This window comes from Pogoniulus pusillus, chromosome 37, assembly GCF_015220805.1.
Source record: "Pogoniulus pusillus isolate bPogPus1 chromosome 37, bPogPus1.pri, whole genome shotgun sequence".
Lineage (NCBI taxonomy): Eukaryota > Metazoa > Chordata > Aves > Piciformes > Lybiidae > Pogoniulus > Pogoniulus pusillus.
In genome coordinates, this window is record NC_087300.1 from 1,839,708 (window position 1) to 1,856,277 (window position 16,570).

The 16,570-nt window shown below is 59.2% G+C and overlaps 1 protein-coding gene across 1 annotated transcript; it reads left to right on the plus strand.

The window, feature by feature from the left end:
• The first annotated feature begins 222 nt into the window (after positions 1 to 222).
• Positions 223 to 16,221, plus strand: NT5C1A (5'-nucleotidase, cytosolic IA). The gene is made up of 6 exons (XM_064172563.1): positions 223 to 337; positions 8,156 to 8,323; positions 9,757 to 9,886; positions 10,819 to 10,941; positions 12,244 to 12,428; positions 12,701 to 16,221. Exons 1-6 carry the CDS (start codon positions 233 to 235, stop codon positions 13,064 to 13,066), a joined length of 1,077 nt encoding a protein of 358 aa, XP_064028633.1. The 5' UTR covers positions 223 to 232; the 3' UTR covers positions 13,067 to 16,221.
• Positions 16,222 to 16,570: the final 349 nt, after the last annotated feature.

The following is a 16,570-nucleotide window of genomic DNA, read 5'->3' on the forward strand; positions in this document are numbered from 1 at the left end:
TGCCTTATAAAGCACGCTCCGCCGGCCCGGCAGCGGCTCCGGGAGCTCCCGGTACGTGCGGACCCGCTGCTGCCGCCGCCGTGCCCGGAGCTCCTCGGTGTCGCCGGTGCCCCGAAGCCGCCGCAGTCGCCGCAGTCGCCGCAGCCGCCGCAGCGTCCGGAGCCGTCGGTTTCGCTGTGCCCCGGAGCAGCCGCAGTGCCCAGAGCCGCCGGTGCCCCGGAGCCGCCGGGCAATGGAGCCGCCGGGCACGGCCGGTGCCCCGGGAGCGGCGGGGCAGCCGTGGGACGAGGCCAAGGCTTTCTACGACAACCTCGCCCCCAAGAAGAAACCCAAATCGGTGAGACCCCTCGATGCACCGCACCGGGCAGCGCTGCCCAGCCCGGAGGGGACCCAGGAACCCATCCCCTCTGGGTGCCACATCTCCTTGGGTGCCTCCCCGCGCCTGCCGCATCTCCTCTGGGTCCTCAAGGGTCTCCCCAGGTGCTCTGGGGCCCTCCTGGCTACTTCATCTCCTCCGGGCTCCCCCGTGGAGCTCTCTGGGTGCTCCATCTCCTCTGGGTGCTCTGAAGCCCCCCCTCGGGTGGCTCTGTTTTTTCTGTGGCATCCCCTGTAGCCACCCAGGTCCCTGGGGAAGCTCTGGGGCTCGCCAGGTGCCTCCCCTCCTCCATGGCATCCTCGGGTTGCCTCTGATTGCCTGAGGTCTTTCTGGACCTCCCCCAGCCTCTCGGGGTTCCTGCAGGTCCTTGGGGTGCTCTTAGGCTCCTCCTGGCTGGAACTGTCCTTGCAGAGAAGCTTCCTGCTGCTTGTGCCCTGTGCCACGGTGGGTGGCCCTGCCAGGGACCAGAGGGGTGGCTGTGGCAGAGCAGGGGGACAGCTGGGGGGGCTGAATCCCAAGCAGTGAGGTGTCACAGCCTGTAGCCACCCGTGCCCGGCTCGTCTGCTGCGGGAGATTAGAGGCAGAGGCTGTTATCTAACGGGGCCGAGCCCGGGCTTCGAGCGCTGCCCTATCTCGGAGCAGCTGCGGCAGCGCAGGGCTGGCAGCATGGCAGGGCTGGGGCCGCGTCCTGGGGTGGGCTGCTCCTGCTCCCACAGCCTCTTGAGCCCCTCCAGCCACAGCCACGCTCAGGGCTGCAGGTCTCCTCCTCCCGGACGCGTGGGGCTCCAGCAGAGGCGCAGGTGAGGTGCAGCCACAGCTGGCACCTTCGGTGGCAGAGCTCCCACTCCAGTCAGAGGTGATGGCCAAGTGCTTGCTCTGTGGGCCCCAACTCGCAGCAGCTCCTGTGTTTTTTTAGCTGGAGGTGCTGAAGCTTCAGTTTTGTGCCTGCTGCCAACTATTTGCCCTTCCCAGGGGAAGGGTCAGCCTGGCCTGGTGGTGAGATGTGCCTGGTTGGCTTTCATGCCATGCTTTCGGCCTCCTGTCAGCCCAGGTTCCTCCTCTTCCTTTGCCTGCAGCCTGCTCAGTGCCCATCTCTGCTGTCCAGATGGGGAAACTGAGGCACAAGGGCAGGGCTGTGGTTTGCTTGTGGAGCAAACCAGTGGGCAGAGCTGAAATCCAGGTGCTTGGATCCACCTGGAGCTGGGGGATGTCCAGAAGGAGAGGAAATGGCCTGAGACTGTGCCAGGGGAGGGCGAGGTTGGACATTAGGAGCAATTCCTTCGCTGCAAGAGCAGTCAGGGACTGGAACAGGCTGCCCAGGGAGGTGGTGGAGTCACCATCCCTGGGGGTGTTCAGGAAGTGAGTGGCCATGGCACTTGGGCACAGGGTGGGGTTAGGTCCATGGCTGAATTCAATGACCTCAGGAGGCTTTTCCAGCTGCAAGAGTTCTGTGATGCCCACGCTGCCTGCCCAGCCCTGTGCCCCTCTGCTGGTGCAGGCTGGGCTGCCCTCACAGACAGGCTGGGTGCCCTGGCCTGCCAGGCAGCTGTCCCCCCCCGTGTTGGATGCCTGCCCAGCACTTTTCTGCAGTATAAATAATGTGGCTGGAGAACTCAAACCCATCTCAGCCATCACCCTGAACTTTAACCTGATCCCTAGCAGGGGGCTTGTGGCTGCCCAGGGCTCCCAGTGCACAGGCAAATGGAGCTTGCTGCCATCTGTCTGTGCCCCTGTGAGTGCCAGCTCTGTCCACCCTCCTAAGCATATTCCTTCATCTCTGCCAGCAGGAGCAGGTACTGGTGGGGAATCAGATGTGAGCTGTGGGAGCTGCTCCCTCCTGGAGCTGGGCTGTAGGGTGGCAGGAGGCAGGCTTAGGTCTGGGGGTGCCCATTCTTGGCTGGGCAATGGGTTGCCAGGGTGTTCCTGTGACCCATGGGGCTTCCTGTTTTGCAGGCTTCCCTGCTCCTGCCAGCCCTGGGACTTGTCACCCTTCAGCAATGCCAGAAATGTCCCCCAGTCTCTCCAGTGTCGCCTCCGTGCCGGGAGGAGGGCCTGGGTTGGTGGGAGTTGCCCTTCTGCTGCCTCCAATCCCTTAGGACCCAGCTTGTCCCCTGCTCTGCCAGTCCCCTGCACCCCTGGGGCCCATCCAGCTCACCAGGGGTGCCCCACTGCTGGAATGCTTTAGGTGGGCTCAGAGCCCTGCTTGCCCCTGGAGCCAGCTCCTTCTGCTTCCCTTCCTGTGACCCAAACTCACACCAAAGTTCACCTTTAGCCCCCAGGATTTGGCTTCTGCAGTGCCCAGGGAAGTGCACTGAGCTCCCTCAGCTTTGTAGGCTTCAGCTGGGCCCAGCAGGTTCAGCCCCAGGCAATGCAGAAGGATCAAGGGGTGCAGAATGGAGTCCAGGGATGGCTTCTGGGGGTGGCAGTGAAGCTGCTGGGGTTGGGTGCTGCTGTGGGCACTGGGTGATGGCCTCTGGGGGTGGCAGTGAAGCTGCTGGGGTTGGGTGCTGCTGTGGGCACTGGGTGATGGCCTCTGGGGGTGGCAGTGAAGCTGCTGGGGTTGGGTGCTGCTGTGGGCACTGGTAGCCCTCCCGGGTGGGGGGGCACAGCCCCACTGCACATCCTGGGAGCCTGAGGGACTGCCAAATGTCTGCCTCTAATCCCCGGGGGCTGCTCAGGATTTGCAGCGATTAGGAGGGTGGTTTAAAGTGCTGCCAGCTGCTGGGGCTGCAGAGCAGAATGTGCCCTTCCCAGTCCCTGATGGAACAGATTTCACCTCAAAGCTTTAGGGGCTGAGTCTGGGGTGGGTTTTGCATTTGACAGAGCCAGACCCTGCTGGAGAGGTCACTTCTGCTCCTGAGATGAGGTTTGGACCTCCTGGACCAGTTGATCATCACATAATTGGTTTGGTTGGGACAGACCTCCTGCAGCCCAGCTGGAGACCTGACACCACCATGGGCCCTGAAGCCTGTCCTGAAATGCCACAATGGTCCTCTTCAGAGGGCTGCCCCTCCTTGTCCATCCTGTCCTGCTGAGCCTGGAGATGGACCCAGGGTCAGGGTGGGACCTTCCCTCATGCTGCCCTGCTCACTCTTCTGTTAAACTCATCACCAAGCTCTTGCTTGATATTCAGGATGGGATTGGAGCTGACCACGACCCCCCCAGGCAGCAGATCTGGTTGGATGCAGCTGAGCAGAGCCCCACAGCTGCTTCCTAGGCCTGTGCTGGATGAGCTTTATCTGCCCTTGGGTGCTGCTCTGGGGGTAAAGCAGAGTTTGTCATCCAGAGTGCCCAAACCCATCATAGAAGCAATGAGGTTGGAAGAGAGCTCCAAGCTCCTCCTGCCCAACCAACCAGACCATGGCACTAAGTGCCCCAGCCAGGCTTGGCTGCAACACCTCCAGCCACAGCCACTCCACCACCTCCCTGGGCAGCCCATTCCAATGCCAATCACTCTCTCTGCCAACAACTTCCTCCTCACATCCAGCCTGACCCTGCCCTGGCACAGCTTGAGGCTGTGTCCCGCATCACAGGGGCAGCTGGAGCAGGAGGCTGGGCTGGGGGTGCTGTGCAGGCTCCATGCAGCCTGTGGGATCAAATGCATCCTGATGAGGACATTCCCCTCCCCTGGACCCCTTTCCTGTCTGAAATGAAGGATGTCTCCCCCCAGACTGGGATGGTTGAAGGCAAAGTGAGCTTTATTGGGTTGTCCACAGTCCTACCAGTATCTGAAGGGGGTCAGCTGGGGAGGGACTTTTTAGGCTGTCAGGGAGTGACAGGACTGGGGGGAATGGAACAAAGCTGGAAATGGGGAGAGTCAGCCTGGATGTTAGGGAGAAGTTGTTCAGCATGAGAGTGGTGAGAGCCTGGCAGGGGTTGCCCAGGGAGGTGGTGGAAGCCTCATCCCTGGAGGTGTTTAAGGCCAGGCTGGATGAGGCTCTGGGCAGCCTGATCTAGTGTGAGGTGTCCCTGCCAGTGGCAGGGGGTTAGAACAGGATGCTCCTTGTGGTCCCTTCCAGCCCTGACTGATTCTATGATCCCACTGGACCGTCTGAGGTGCTGAGCTTCCTGCAGCCCTCTGACTTACCTTCCAGCCCATTTTGAGTGCGGTGCTGCTCACCTGCAGCGCTAGAGGGACTGGAGGAGCATCCAAACACCCCTGAGGAGGGAGAGCTTCCAGACCAAACCTCCACTTCAAAGCACTGCCGAGCTGCAGCTCCTTCCTGGTGGAGCAGAGGAGCTGCTTGGGTTTCTGAGCTGTCAGCATTTCCCAGAGAGCAGCACAGCTCTTCCAGCCCAGCCGGGAGCTGCACAAGCAACCCAGGAGAGGCTTTTCCTGCACAAAGCTCTCCAGAGGTGCAAATCTTCCTTGGCAGGAGCAAACAGGATCGGGCAGGTCCCATTCCCAAGGCTGTGTTTCCCAGCCTGCAGGCAGCTGGGGCAGGCAGCAGTGCCCCAAGCCCAGGGTTATTTTTATTGCTGGCTTTATTACCTCTTAAATTAACCTCCTGGAGGCTGCTGCCTTTAAATGGCAGGGAAGGGACCTTGAGCAGCCTGTTGCCCTTGGGTAAGGTGCCTCTGCCTGGGTGCAAGGTGTATGCTGGGTGGGGATAGAGATGCAGAGTCAGACTGGGTGCCCAGTTTGGCTCAACTTCTGACCCCCCCCTGCCTCTACTTGCATCTCTCCCCCTCTTGGCCATGTCTCTGTGCTCTGAGTGCTGCTGACCTACTTTCTGTGCTGGGGATCCTCTGGCAGGGCTAGCACTGGAGAATGTTAGGGGTTGGAAGGAACCTTTGGAGGTCATCCAGTCTGACCCTCCTTGTCAGAGGATCATCTGGAGCAGGCGCAAGAGGAACACCTCCAGATGGGCTTGGAGAGTCTCCAGAGCAGGAGACTCCACAACCTCTCTGTGCAACCTGCCCCAGGGCTCCAGCACTCTCACACCAAAGAAGGTTCTGCTCACATTGCGGTGGAGCCTCCTGGGTTCCACCTTGTGCCTGTGGGTGCTCCATGTCCTGTCAGTGGGCAGCACTGAAAAGAGCCTGGCACCTTCATCCTGACACCCACCCCTCAGGTGTTTATAGCCACTGAGAAGATTCCCTTCTCTGGTATCCTTCTCAGGATGCTCTGGAGGGGCTGTAGAGGATGCTCTGCCCTGGGGTCCATCAGCAACCAGGAGCAGGGAGCAAGCAGCCAGCAGCTGTCCTCCGTGCTGCATCCACAACCCTGTGCTGCAAGGACTGGGGAGCAGCTGAAGGCTCCCTGCTGAAGGCACAGGGCTGGATGTCCCCAGACCCTTCACAGTTATTAGTGTTTCCAGCTAATCAATGGCCCATGACACCAGAGTTAGTCATTTAGGGGGGGGTGCCCAGGTGTGGCCCATGGCGAGTTAATAGCTAACACCCACTGGGTGGCTGAAGGAAAGATGGAGAGCTGGCTGTGGGTCACTCGTGGCAGGGATGCTGCTGTCACTGAGCAGCTTCTCCCTCACCCTGGCTGTTCCTGCATGTCCTGAGGGTTGTTCACCTCCTTCCTCAAGAGAGCTGCCTCCAAACAGGACCTTGCTTCTCCGCAGGTGTTGTGGGAGTGGATCCCTCTGGGGCCACAGAGATGTTCTCAGCTGCAGCTAATCTGTGTCTAGTTCTGAGCACTCACTGCTTGACCTCCTTGCTGGGGCTCTTGGGTGCTGCTGCAGCCTTGGAGAGGCGTCTGGGACCCACCGTGCTGCAAGGATGGCTCCTGGCACGGCTGAGGGGGTGGGTGCGGTGCTGGGAATGGGCTGGGGGCTGCCCCTGCCTCATCACTGGGCTGGGGGCAGAGTGAGCCTCAGGGCGAGCCCAGCCCTGTGGGGAGCAGGTATGGATGGGGCACCTCTGCCTTGCCAGGCTGCTCGTTAGGTAGAGCTCAGCCCCAGGCAGGGTGGGAGCTTGCACTCTGGAGCACCTGGGCGTGCAGAGCAGCTGGCAAAGGTGCCCTCAGCCCCTGGGCAAACAGCATTGCTGCAGCACTACTCACAGGGCAAGGTGCTACAGGAGGATCCTGGAGACCGGGGGGAGCTGAGGTGCTGCTGGCCTGGATTTCACAGGAGGTACCCCCAGAGAGGACATGGACTGGGACTGCTCCTGGGGAGCATCCCCTGAGTGAATCCCCCCCCCACCCCGAGCCCTGTCCTGCTGCCAGGACTCGCTGCTGGGCACAGAGCTGCCTGTCCCACTGACCTTGCTTGGGCTTTGCTGTTCTTGGGAGCAAGGATTTCTGCTTGGCCCTCAGGAATGAAGTTGTTCTCATGCTTGCAAGTGAGTGCTGGGGATTAGCACCCCTCTGCCCCCGGATGGGAGGAGAGGGCAAGAGGAGGTTGACTTTCCTGGCGTCCCCTCTCTTGCTGCCAAGTCCCCCTGGTTGACTGGAGTGGATTTTGGATCAAACCCTCCAACATTAATAATAATGACTCATAAATCACTGCCTGCACCACCTGTTTGTCATGTTTCCACCCACAAGAACTCTATCAAGTGTTTTGCTGAGCTGAGCTGGCAGGAGTTGTTTTGGCACATCTGGACAGCATCGTGGGAGCATGGACCTGGCCCAGCTGCAGTCTGTGTTTAGGGGGTTTGTTTATCTGGCTGGGTGTGGGGAGGGATCAGCCACACAAACTCCTCCTGCGTGGGGCTGAGGGCTTCTCCTGGGATAGCACCGCCTGGGGCTGGGTGGATCCTGGGAGCTTGTTGGGAGTAGGAAGGCTTGGGCATGGTGTAAGCAGCAGAGAAAAGCTCTTGGGTATCTCAGATGCTTGGGGATGCTGCCTCAAGAAAAGCCTGGCTGGGGCACTTAGTGCCATGGTCTGGCTGATTGGGTAGGGCTGGGTGAGAGGTTGGAATGGATGAGCTTGGAGGTCTCTTCCAACCTGCTTGATTCTGGATGAGACTGAACAAGGCCAAGGGCAGGTTCCACACTTTGGCCACAACAACCCCAAGCAGCTGCAGGCTGGGGACAGAGTGGCTGAGAGCAGCCAGGCAGAGAGGGCCCTGGGGGTGCTGGGAGAGAGGAGCTGAAGAGGAGGCAGCAGTGCCCAGGTGGGCAGCAGAGCCAATGGCATCCTGGGCTGGCTCAGGAGCAGTGTGGGCAGCAGGACCAGGGAGGTTCTTCTGCCCCTGTGCTCAGCACTGCTCAGGCCACACCTGCAGTGCTGTGTCCAGTTCTGGGCCCCTCAATTCAAGAGAGATGTTGAGGTGCTGGAAGGTGTTTGGAGAAGGGCAGCAAGGCTGGGGAGGGGCCTGGAGCACAGCCCTGTGAGGAGAGGCTGAGGGAGCTGGGGGTGTGCAGCCTGCAGCAGAAAAGGCTCAGGGCAGAGCTCATTGCTGTCTGCAGCTGCCTGCAGGGAGGCTGTAGCCAGGTGGGGTCGGGCTCTGCTGCCAGGCAGGCAGCCACAGAAGAAGGGGACACAGTGTCAAGCTGTGCCAGGGCAGGTTCAGGCTGGATGTGAGGAGGAAGTTGTTGGCAGAGAGAGTGATTGGCATTGGAATGGGCTGCCCAGGGAGGTGGTGGAGTGGCTGTGGCTGGAGGTGTTGCAGCCAAGCCTGGCTGGGGCACTTAGTGCCATGGTCTGGTTGGGCAGGGCTGGGTGCTAGGTTGGGCTGGGTGAGCTTGGAGCTCTCTTCCAGCCTGGCTAATTCTATGATCCCCCACAGAAGGGTTGGCAGATCAGGGCTGCATCCCCCACCTGCCTTCTCCCTCAAGTAACTTCCCTCTGCCTTCTCCCCTCTCTCCCCGCGGTGCCGCAGCCCAAGCCCGAGAACGCCATCACCATCGCCGTGTCCTCTCGGGCGCTGTTCCGCATGGAGGAGGAGCAGAAGATCTACACCGAGCAGGGGGTGGAAGCCTACGTCAAGTACCAGCTGGACCACGAGAACGAGCCCTTCCTCCCGGGGGCTGCCTTCCCCTTCGTCAAGGTCAGCACCTCTGCTGAGGAGACCTCTCTCCTTTCCCTCCCTCTCTCCTTTCCCTCCCTCTCTCCTTTCCCTCCCTCTCTCCTTTCCCTCCCTCTCTCCTTTCCCTCCCTCTCTCCTTTCCCTCCCTCTCTCCTTTCCCTCCCTCTCTCCTTTCCCTCCCTCTCTCCTTTCCCTCCCTCTCTCTCTCCAGTGAGGAGACCTCTCTCCCTCCCTCTCTCTCTCTCTCCCTGTCCCCCTCTCCCTGGCAAGGAGACCTTGCTGGTGAGGAGAGCCAGAGGGAGTTGAGGCTCTTTAGCTTGGAGAAAGGAGGCTGAGAGGTGACCTCATCAGTGTTGGTAAATACGTGCAGGGTGAGTGGCAGGAGGCTGGAGCTCTGCTGGGTGATGCCCAGTGCCAGGCCAAGGGGCAGTGGTGGAAGCTGAGGCAGAGGAAGTTACACTTAAACATGAGGAGGATTTTTTTCTCCCTGAGAAGGTGCCAGAGCCCTGGCACAGGCTGCATCCCTCTCTGGAGTCTCCCTCTCTGGAGATAGTCAAACCCTGCCTGGATGTGTTCCTGTGGGATCTGGTACAGGAGATCCTGCTCTGGCAGGGGGGGTGGACTGGCTGAGCTTTGGAGGTCCCTTCCAGCCCCTGACACTCTGTGATCTGGAGCTGCTCTGTGCTCCTGGAGAGTGCTGTGGAGGGGATGGGAAATGAGCAGCCTTGGCAGAAGGGATGAGGCCACAGAGCAAAGAGAGGTCAGGCAAGCCTCCTGGCAAGTGATTTGCTTCTTCCAGGACTGAGGAAACACTGAGTTGGCAACCAAACCCCAGAGCTGGGGAGACTCAGCTCTGTGGGTCAGATTTCAGGTCTCCCTGTGGGGATTTCTCCTCTTTTCCATTGTGATTTATTGGCTCTCCCAAAGCAGCTGAGCCCTGGGCTGCTGCAGTGTCAGCCACTTGCTGATCTCGAGGTGCTGAAATGAAGCACTTCAACCTCTGAGAAAGATTTTTGCTTGCTTGTTTTTGGTTTCTGAGAGCAGTTTTGTCTGCTGGCTGCCACTGAAGCAATCTCCTGCCTGTTCCCAGTGAACAAATGAACCCAGCCGGTGGGGAGAGCCTTGCTCTGCCTCTGACTGCTTGGCAAAACCACTCCTCTGGAACTTGGAGCTAATTTATTCTCATCTGCAGATGAAAACTTGGAACCTTTTGTGTCTGAAAATAGAAGAGTAGCTGGTTTGGTGTTGTTTTTTCCCCCCTCCTCCCCAGATCAATCCTCTTTTCCCAGCTGATGCTGCTTGCTGATGTCAGCTTGGCTCAGGGTGTAGCTGGGGTTGGGCCAGATCCTTGGGGTTGGTGCACAGAAGCATTTTGCTGGGTGAGAAGGAGGTCAGAGCCACTCCAGGGCTTGCTGACACCCTCCCCCCTTTGCCCCCTGCCCGGGGTGCTGCAGGCACTGGAAGCAGTGAACATGCAGCTGCGTGAGCTCTACCCTGACAGCGAGGAGCTCTTCGACATCGTCCTCATGACCAACAACCATGCCCAGGTTGGGGTTCGTTTGATCAACAGCATCAACCACTATGGTAAGCTGAGAGCAAAGCTGCCCTTTGCCCCCCTGGCAGAGTGCTGCTGGTTGGCAGCGAGATCATAGAGTGGTGGCCTGGGGTTGGAAGGACCTTTAAAGGTCATCCAGTCCAGCTCCCCTGCAGTCAGCAGGGGACACCTGCAAGGACAGCCCCACATAGCCTGGCCTGGAAGGGCTTCAGGGATGGGGCAGTTCCCACTTCTGTGGGCAGCCTGAGACAGGGTCTCACCATCCTCATACCAAAACAAGATTCTCCCTCCTCTCCAGCCTGAATCTCTCTCTTTTAGTGCCAAACCATCACCCTCTGTCCTGTCCTAACAGACCCTGCTCAGAAGGCTGTCCCCAGCTTTCTTACCGGCCCCTTTAAGCACTGAAAGGCCACCAGGAGGTCTCCCTGGAGCCTTCTCTTCACCAAGCCTCCCAGCAGAGGGCTTCCAGCCCTCCCACCACTGCTGTGGACTCCCCTGGCCCCTGTCCAACAGGTTCCTGCCCGTGCTGAGGGTGCATTCCTCTGTGACCTGAGCTAGGTTGTGTGGTCCTGCTCTGGCAGGGAGCTTGGGCTCAATGATCTCCTTGGGTCCCTTCCAACCTCACAGGCTGACATCCTGTGAGGACTCCAGAGCTGGCCCCAGCACTGTAGGGTGGGGGTCTCAGCAGAGCAGAGGGGCAGAATCCCCTCCCTTGGCCTGCTGGCTGAGGTAAGGAGACTTTTCTCCTGCCTCTTCCTCCAAACCACAGCCCAAGGCCATGTCTCCTGAATGCCCTGGGCTGGCCGTGGCTGCTGGCTGGTGCTGAGGATGCTCTCCAGCTGTGGCCATGCTGCTGAGCAGCAGGACCAAAGTGCTACTCTGGGGAAAGCACAGGGGAGCAGCACCCAAAGCTTGCTGGGGGGGGCTGGCAGGCTCACCTGGGGGTCCACTCTGCCCCCAGGGCTGTTCATCGAGAGGTTCTGCATGACGGGAGGGAACAGCCCCATCTGTTACCTCAAGGCTTACCACACCAACCTCTACCTCTCCTCCGACGCCGAGAAAGTGAGTGGGGCCATTGAAGAGGGTGAGTCTGGGGTCCAGCCTGTGGGGGGAGAGGGCAGTGAGGGGGACCTGGAGCCCTCGTGGCGGGGGGCAGGTCGTTGCCAGGAGCCAGAGCTCCCATGTCCCTGTCCCTACATGCTGATGCAGCTGGGATCTGCCTCGTTCCACATCCTGCCCCTGGTGCTCCAGGGAACCCCAGAAACATTCCAGTTGGAAAAGACCCCCAGGGTCACCCAGCCCAAGCACTATCCCCACTCTGCAAAGCTCACCCTTAGACCACAGCCTCGAGTACCACATCCCAACGGCTCTTAAGCACATCCAGGGTTGGGGATTCAACCACCTGCCTGGGCAGCCCACTCCAGTTCCAAGGGGCCTCTTGTTTGCCTCGAGCTTCCAGGGGCAAAGGCACAGGTCTGCCCCACGAATTCTTGTGTGCCAGGGCAGGTTTGGCAGCTGGGGATTTGGTGCTGGCCCTGGAGCCAGCTCTGCTGGGTGCCTGAGTGTCCTTGCAGTGTTTCCTTCCAGCCTGCCCTACGCTGATAGAGTATCTCGTGGTCCTCCAGCAAGAGGGTTTGCATGGCAGAGTGTAGTGTCTGGGCTGAGCAGTGCAGTGTGAGATGGGTATCATAAAATCATAGAATCACAGAATCAACCAGGTTGGAAGAGACCTCCAAGATCATCCAGTCCAACCTATTCCCCAGCACTATCCAGTCAACCAGACCATGGCACCAAGTGCCTCATCCAGTCTTTTCTTGAAGACCTCCAGGGACGGTGCCTCCACCACCTCCCTGGGCAGCCCATTCCAATGCCAATCACTCTCTCTGTGAAGAACTTCCTCCTAATCAAGAAGGTTGGAAAAGACCTGGAAGGTCATCCAGTCCAACCATCACCCAGCTACAAGGAACACTAAACTATGTCCTGAAGCGCAATATCCACATCCTTCTTCCACTCCCCCAGGCATGGTGACTCCACCACTGCCTTGGACTATCTATATCAACACTTCACCACTCTCTTGCCCTTCTTTTACCCAAGCACACCCTTCTGTGCTCTCATCTTCTGCTTCAAACCCATCCTCTTCCTCTGTGTCATTCCCATGCCCACCCACATGGGACCATGTGCTTGCTCCTCTGCAGCTCCTGCCAGCCCCAGGCCTGCCACAGCTCCTTTCTGGCACCCCAAAAGCGCAGCCGTGGGGGGCTGCAGCTGCGGGGACGCTGCGGGCGGCGCTGTCTGGTGCCGCTCATGCACGGCTGCCAGGCAGAGAAGCCACAGGGCCAGGTCCTTGGGCAGCTGCCACCTCTTGCCTCCTGCTGTGCCTGCGCAGGGATCGCTGCAGCCACCATCTTCAGCCCCAGCAGAGAGCCGGAGGTGTCGGAGCGGCAGCTGCGGGTGGCGTTCGACGGCGACGCTGTGCTCTTCTCGGACGAGTCGGAGCAGATCGTGAAGGCTCACGGCCTGGACATGTTCTTCGAGCACGAAAAGGCTCACGAGAACAAGCCTCTGGCACAGGTAGTGCTGGAGGGAGGCCAGAGAGGTGCCCTGGGAGAGAGGCAGCTCACGCAGGGATGCTCTCGGCTCTGAGAAGCAGCCAGGGGGTGGCACGGGGTGGGGTGGCACAGCAGCCTGGTCCTGCTGACACACCCGATGGAGGTGCCTGGCTCCTTGCTGGCGCTGCCAGGGGCTCCCAGTGGGGTTGTCCAACGTGCCTGGCTCTGCTGGCACCTGGAGGAAGGAGCAGTGTGGAGGTCTGCTTAGTGCTGGTTTCTTCTTGCCTTTGGCAGGGCCCCCTGAAGGGCTTCCTGGAGGCCCTGGGCAAGCTGCAGAAGAAGTTCTACTCCAAGGGGCTGAGGATGGAGTGTCCCATCCGGACCTACCTGGTCACTGCCCGCAGCGCTGCCAGCTCGGGTGCCAGGGCCCTAAAGACTCTGCGCAGCTGGGGCCTGGAGACCGACGAAGCTTTGTTCCTGGCGGGGGCTCCCAAGGGCCCCCTGCTGAGGAAGATCCGTCCCCACATCTTCTTCGACGACCAGATGTTCCACGTGGAGGGAGCCAAGGAGCTGGGCACCGTGGCTGCCCACGTCCCGTACGGGGTCGCCCAGAAGCACAAGCGGCTGGCGCAGGAGGAGCAGACCCCCAACAGCAAGTAGTGGAGCTGCTGGTGCCTGGCAGCTGCCCTGTGCTCCGTGTCCTGCCCCACGAGAGCGAGAGCCTTTGTCCTGGGGGGCAGTGGGAACCTTGCTGGGGGCACGGAGGGAGGATGGGCTTGGCAGGAGGTTTCCTTTCGCTGCTGCAGTCGTTGCTGTGTCTGTGGTGTTGTGCCCAGCCCTGGGGGGGGGGGAGGTTGGAGTGTGCCCTGTGCCAGGCAGCCTCAAGAGGTTTCCCCATCCCTCTGCGCTCTGCATATGGCTCAGGCTTAATCCCTCCGGGATGCCTCCTGCCTTTTTGTGGCCTGGGCAGGTTTGAGCTCTTGGTGTTTCTTTCAACCCCCCTCAAATCATTCCCAAGAGCCTTTGATGGCCAAAGCAAACGTTCAGGCTGAGCTGCTCAGGCTGGGAAGCTGGGGAGGACACAAACCTCCTCCTTGCAGCTTTTGAACCAGGTTGGCCCTTTTGATCCAAATTAATTAAGCCCCAGCATTACCCCTCCAAATTAAGCCCCAGCATTGCCCCTTCACACACCCAACCCCCTGCCCCCCAGCTGGAAATCTTCCCTATCTTTGTCCACCCTTCAGGATTTTCTCAGCTGAGCAGCTTCCCAAAGCTGGAAAACCAGAAGCAAACAGCTCCATTGCAAGAATGAAAGAAAATAACACTAACAATCATTAATGATGATTTACAAATCCCCTTTCTTGCTTGGAGCTTTGGGCCCAGGTTTTGAATGTTTGGGTTTCAGAGTCAGCCCTTGAATAATCATTTCCATGAGGCAGCCAAAGCCCAGCTCTGGTGTGAGCCATCCAGGGTCTGCAGACACATGCCTGGGGCTCTAGAGCCTGCTTTTAGCTTAATTCATGTATTAGGGACATCATTTGAAGTCCATTTAGGTAAATCTGCTCAGAGTTTCAGCCTGAGGGCTTTAATTAGAGGGTTTTATTATTTCCCTCCCCCCTTTCTGAGCTGAGCCCATATGACTTGATAAGCTTTTGGGGTTATTTTGGCTCTTGAGCTTCTCAAAACTGCCTAAAAGAGGCACCTCTGGAAGTGAGGCTGTGAGGGAGAATCCAATCTCCAAATCCAGGAGAAAATGGGGAAGAGAAATGGATTGGAAACCTGTTCCAGGAGCAGTGTGGAACTGACACTGCTGTGTCTGCACAAAGCCCTGTCCCAAGGGCCACTCCCGGGGGGAAATGTCTTTAGTTTGGTCTCTTCTTGATTTTTCCTTCCCTTTTTCAAATGTATTTCATTGACTCCTGGAATGGCTCAGGTGGGAAGGGACCTCAGAGCTCCTCTGCTCCAATCTCCTCTCCATGGGCAGGGACACCTCTCAGCTAGGCTCAGCTGCTCAAGATCTCATCCAGCCTGGCCTTGAGCATCCCCAGGCAGGAGGCAGCCACAGCCTCCCTGGGCAGTCTGTGCCAGAGTCTCTCCACCCTGGTACTGAAGAACTTCTTCCTCAGCTCCAGTCTAGCCCTGCTCTGCCTCAGCTCCAAACCATCCCCCCTTGGTCTGTCTCAGACATCCTCATGCAAAGTCTCTCTGCAGCCTTCCTGCAGGATCCCTTCAGGCACTGGCAGCAGCTCTGGGGTCCCCATGGAGCCTTCTCCTCTCCATGCTGCACACCCCCAGCTCCCTCAGCCTGTCCACACAGCAGAGCTGCTGCAGCCTTGGCTCATCTTTGTGGCCTCCTCTGGACTCATTCCACCTGCTCTGTGCCCTCCTGATGCTGGGGGTATGAGCCCTGGGTGCAGCACACCCAGGGTTGGGCACAGAGGATGCCCAGTGCCATCTGACAGCTGTTTGCTACAAGCACCAATCCATGGGGCTGAAGTTCTCCGAGGTTAGGTTCTGCCTCCAGCTCAGCTCTTCCCGAGAGCGAGGCTGCAGCTGGAGGTGTTGCACTTTTGATAGCTCTCTAAAGAAGCTGCTGCTGCCTTCAGTGGCTCTGGAGCCTTTTCTCCTTGTTCTAGCATTGAAAAGCTAATTGCACTTTCCCCACCCCCTGCCATCTGGCACGGGCAGACTGTTAGCTGTCACACCTGGGTGACAAGCACCTCAGAGCAAGGTCAAAGACCCAAGAAGGAAAAAGAAGTCTTGAAAGGAGTAAGCACCTCACTAACATTTATTGCTGCACAGCTCTGTGAGGAGCTCCCATCCCTTGGCTTTCCTTTTAAAGTGAATCTCAGCTGCTGGGGTCTGAGGTCTTGCAGACCGTTTTGGCAGCTGGGGGGGACAGGCAGCCTTGGCTTCCCAGGAAGCATTTCCAGGGTGTTTCCTGAAGGTTGCCCCAGTTTGCAAACAGGCTGCACTGGGGCCTCCTGCCAGCCCCAGGGAGGATGTGGCAAGAGGAACAGGGTTGTCAGGAAGCCTTTTGGAGCCCCCAGCCAGGGCTGGGTGCTGCTGGAGCCGGACAGTGGCACTGGATGCTTGCAGCGAGTGCATGCCTTGGACGCAGGGTGGTGGCTGGGCTGGGCAGGAGATGCCCTGTCTGAGGCTGGTGTTAGCTCCAGGGTAGCAAAGTGTTGTGGTTTTGGAGCAATGCCCTGGCTCTTGGTAGCTTGTCCTGCTTCCTTCCCAGGCCCTGAGATGCAGAGGGAGCTGGGTGCAAGCTGGGGAGCAGGAGCATGCTGCGGGCAGGGAGTTTAGTGACCTTAAGTAGGATCTTCCTATGACTCTACTTGGGGTCTTCCTGCTGCTAGGGCAGCTTAGAGGCTTGCTGGGAGATGCAGGGCTGGGGAAGGGGGCCCCAGGTGAGGTGGAGACCTCCCTTTGCACCTCCTGGGACTTGATGTTCCCTCTTTGCTTTTACCCACATGGCTTCCTAAGGGGTGGTTTTACTTCCCCCTCTCCTCCGCCACTACAACTGGCAGAGATGGATTTGCTGCTTGTGTACTTCCCTTGTGTGCCCACCTGTGACATCCCCCGGGGCTGGGGGACGGATGTGGTGCCCAGGACCCAGCTGCATGGGCTGGGCACTTGTGCCACCCTGCCGTGGGCCAGTGTGGCTGTGCCTCCCGTGCTCCGCCGGGCGATGCTGCGTGGTGCTGCTGGGGGTTTCAGGCCGTTGTCCTCTGGTGGTTCTCCTCGTGGCTGACCTGCCATGGCCATGGAACCTCTCTGCTCTTCTCTAATAAACTGTCTTGGTCCCAGCCTGGCTCCCGGTGGCATTCTCAGGATGGAGACTTCTGGCTCCTTGACTGCAGCCAGCAAGAGAATTTGGGGTCCCTGCGTGGGACCTCCCAGGCTTTAGTGTGCAGGGGTAGGGCTGAGGAGAAGGAAGAGAAGCTTTGAGGGCTAAAGGGAACTCAGAAAGTGCAGTGAAAGCAGCTACCTGGGAGCTGAGAGCTCTGGGAGAGGTGGGATCCAGAGCTGGGAGAGGTGCCATGAGACAGCTTCCTCCCTCTGCTTCCTGAGCAGCCTTCTGCTGTGAGCTGGACTCGTGCTGGAGTCCTGGATGAGAACACAGCTTGGCAGAAGACTTTTGTCAACTCCATCTCC

What these genes read in the sequence shown, in the direction of transcription:
- NT5C1A (XM_064172563.1), top strand. Translation starts at nt 233, where the DNA reads ATGGAGCCGCCGGGCACGGCCGGTGCCCCGGGAGCGGCGGGGCAGCCG. An exon ending in CTGCCTTCCCCTTCGTCAAG is followed by an intron (nt 8,324 to 9,756) that starts GTCAGCACCTCT and finishes GGGGTGCTGCAG; the next exon opens with GCACTGGAAGCAGTGAACAT. An exon ending in GAGTGGGGCCATTGAAGAGG is followed by an intron (nt 10,942 to 12,243) that starts GTGAGTCTGGGG and finishes GTGCCTGCGCAG; the next exon opens with GGATCGCTGCAGCCACCATC.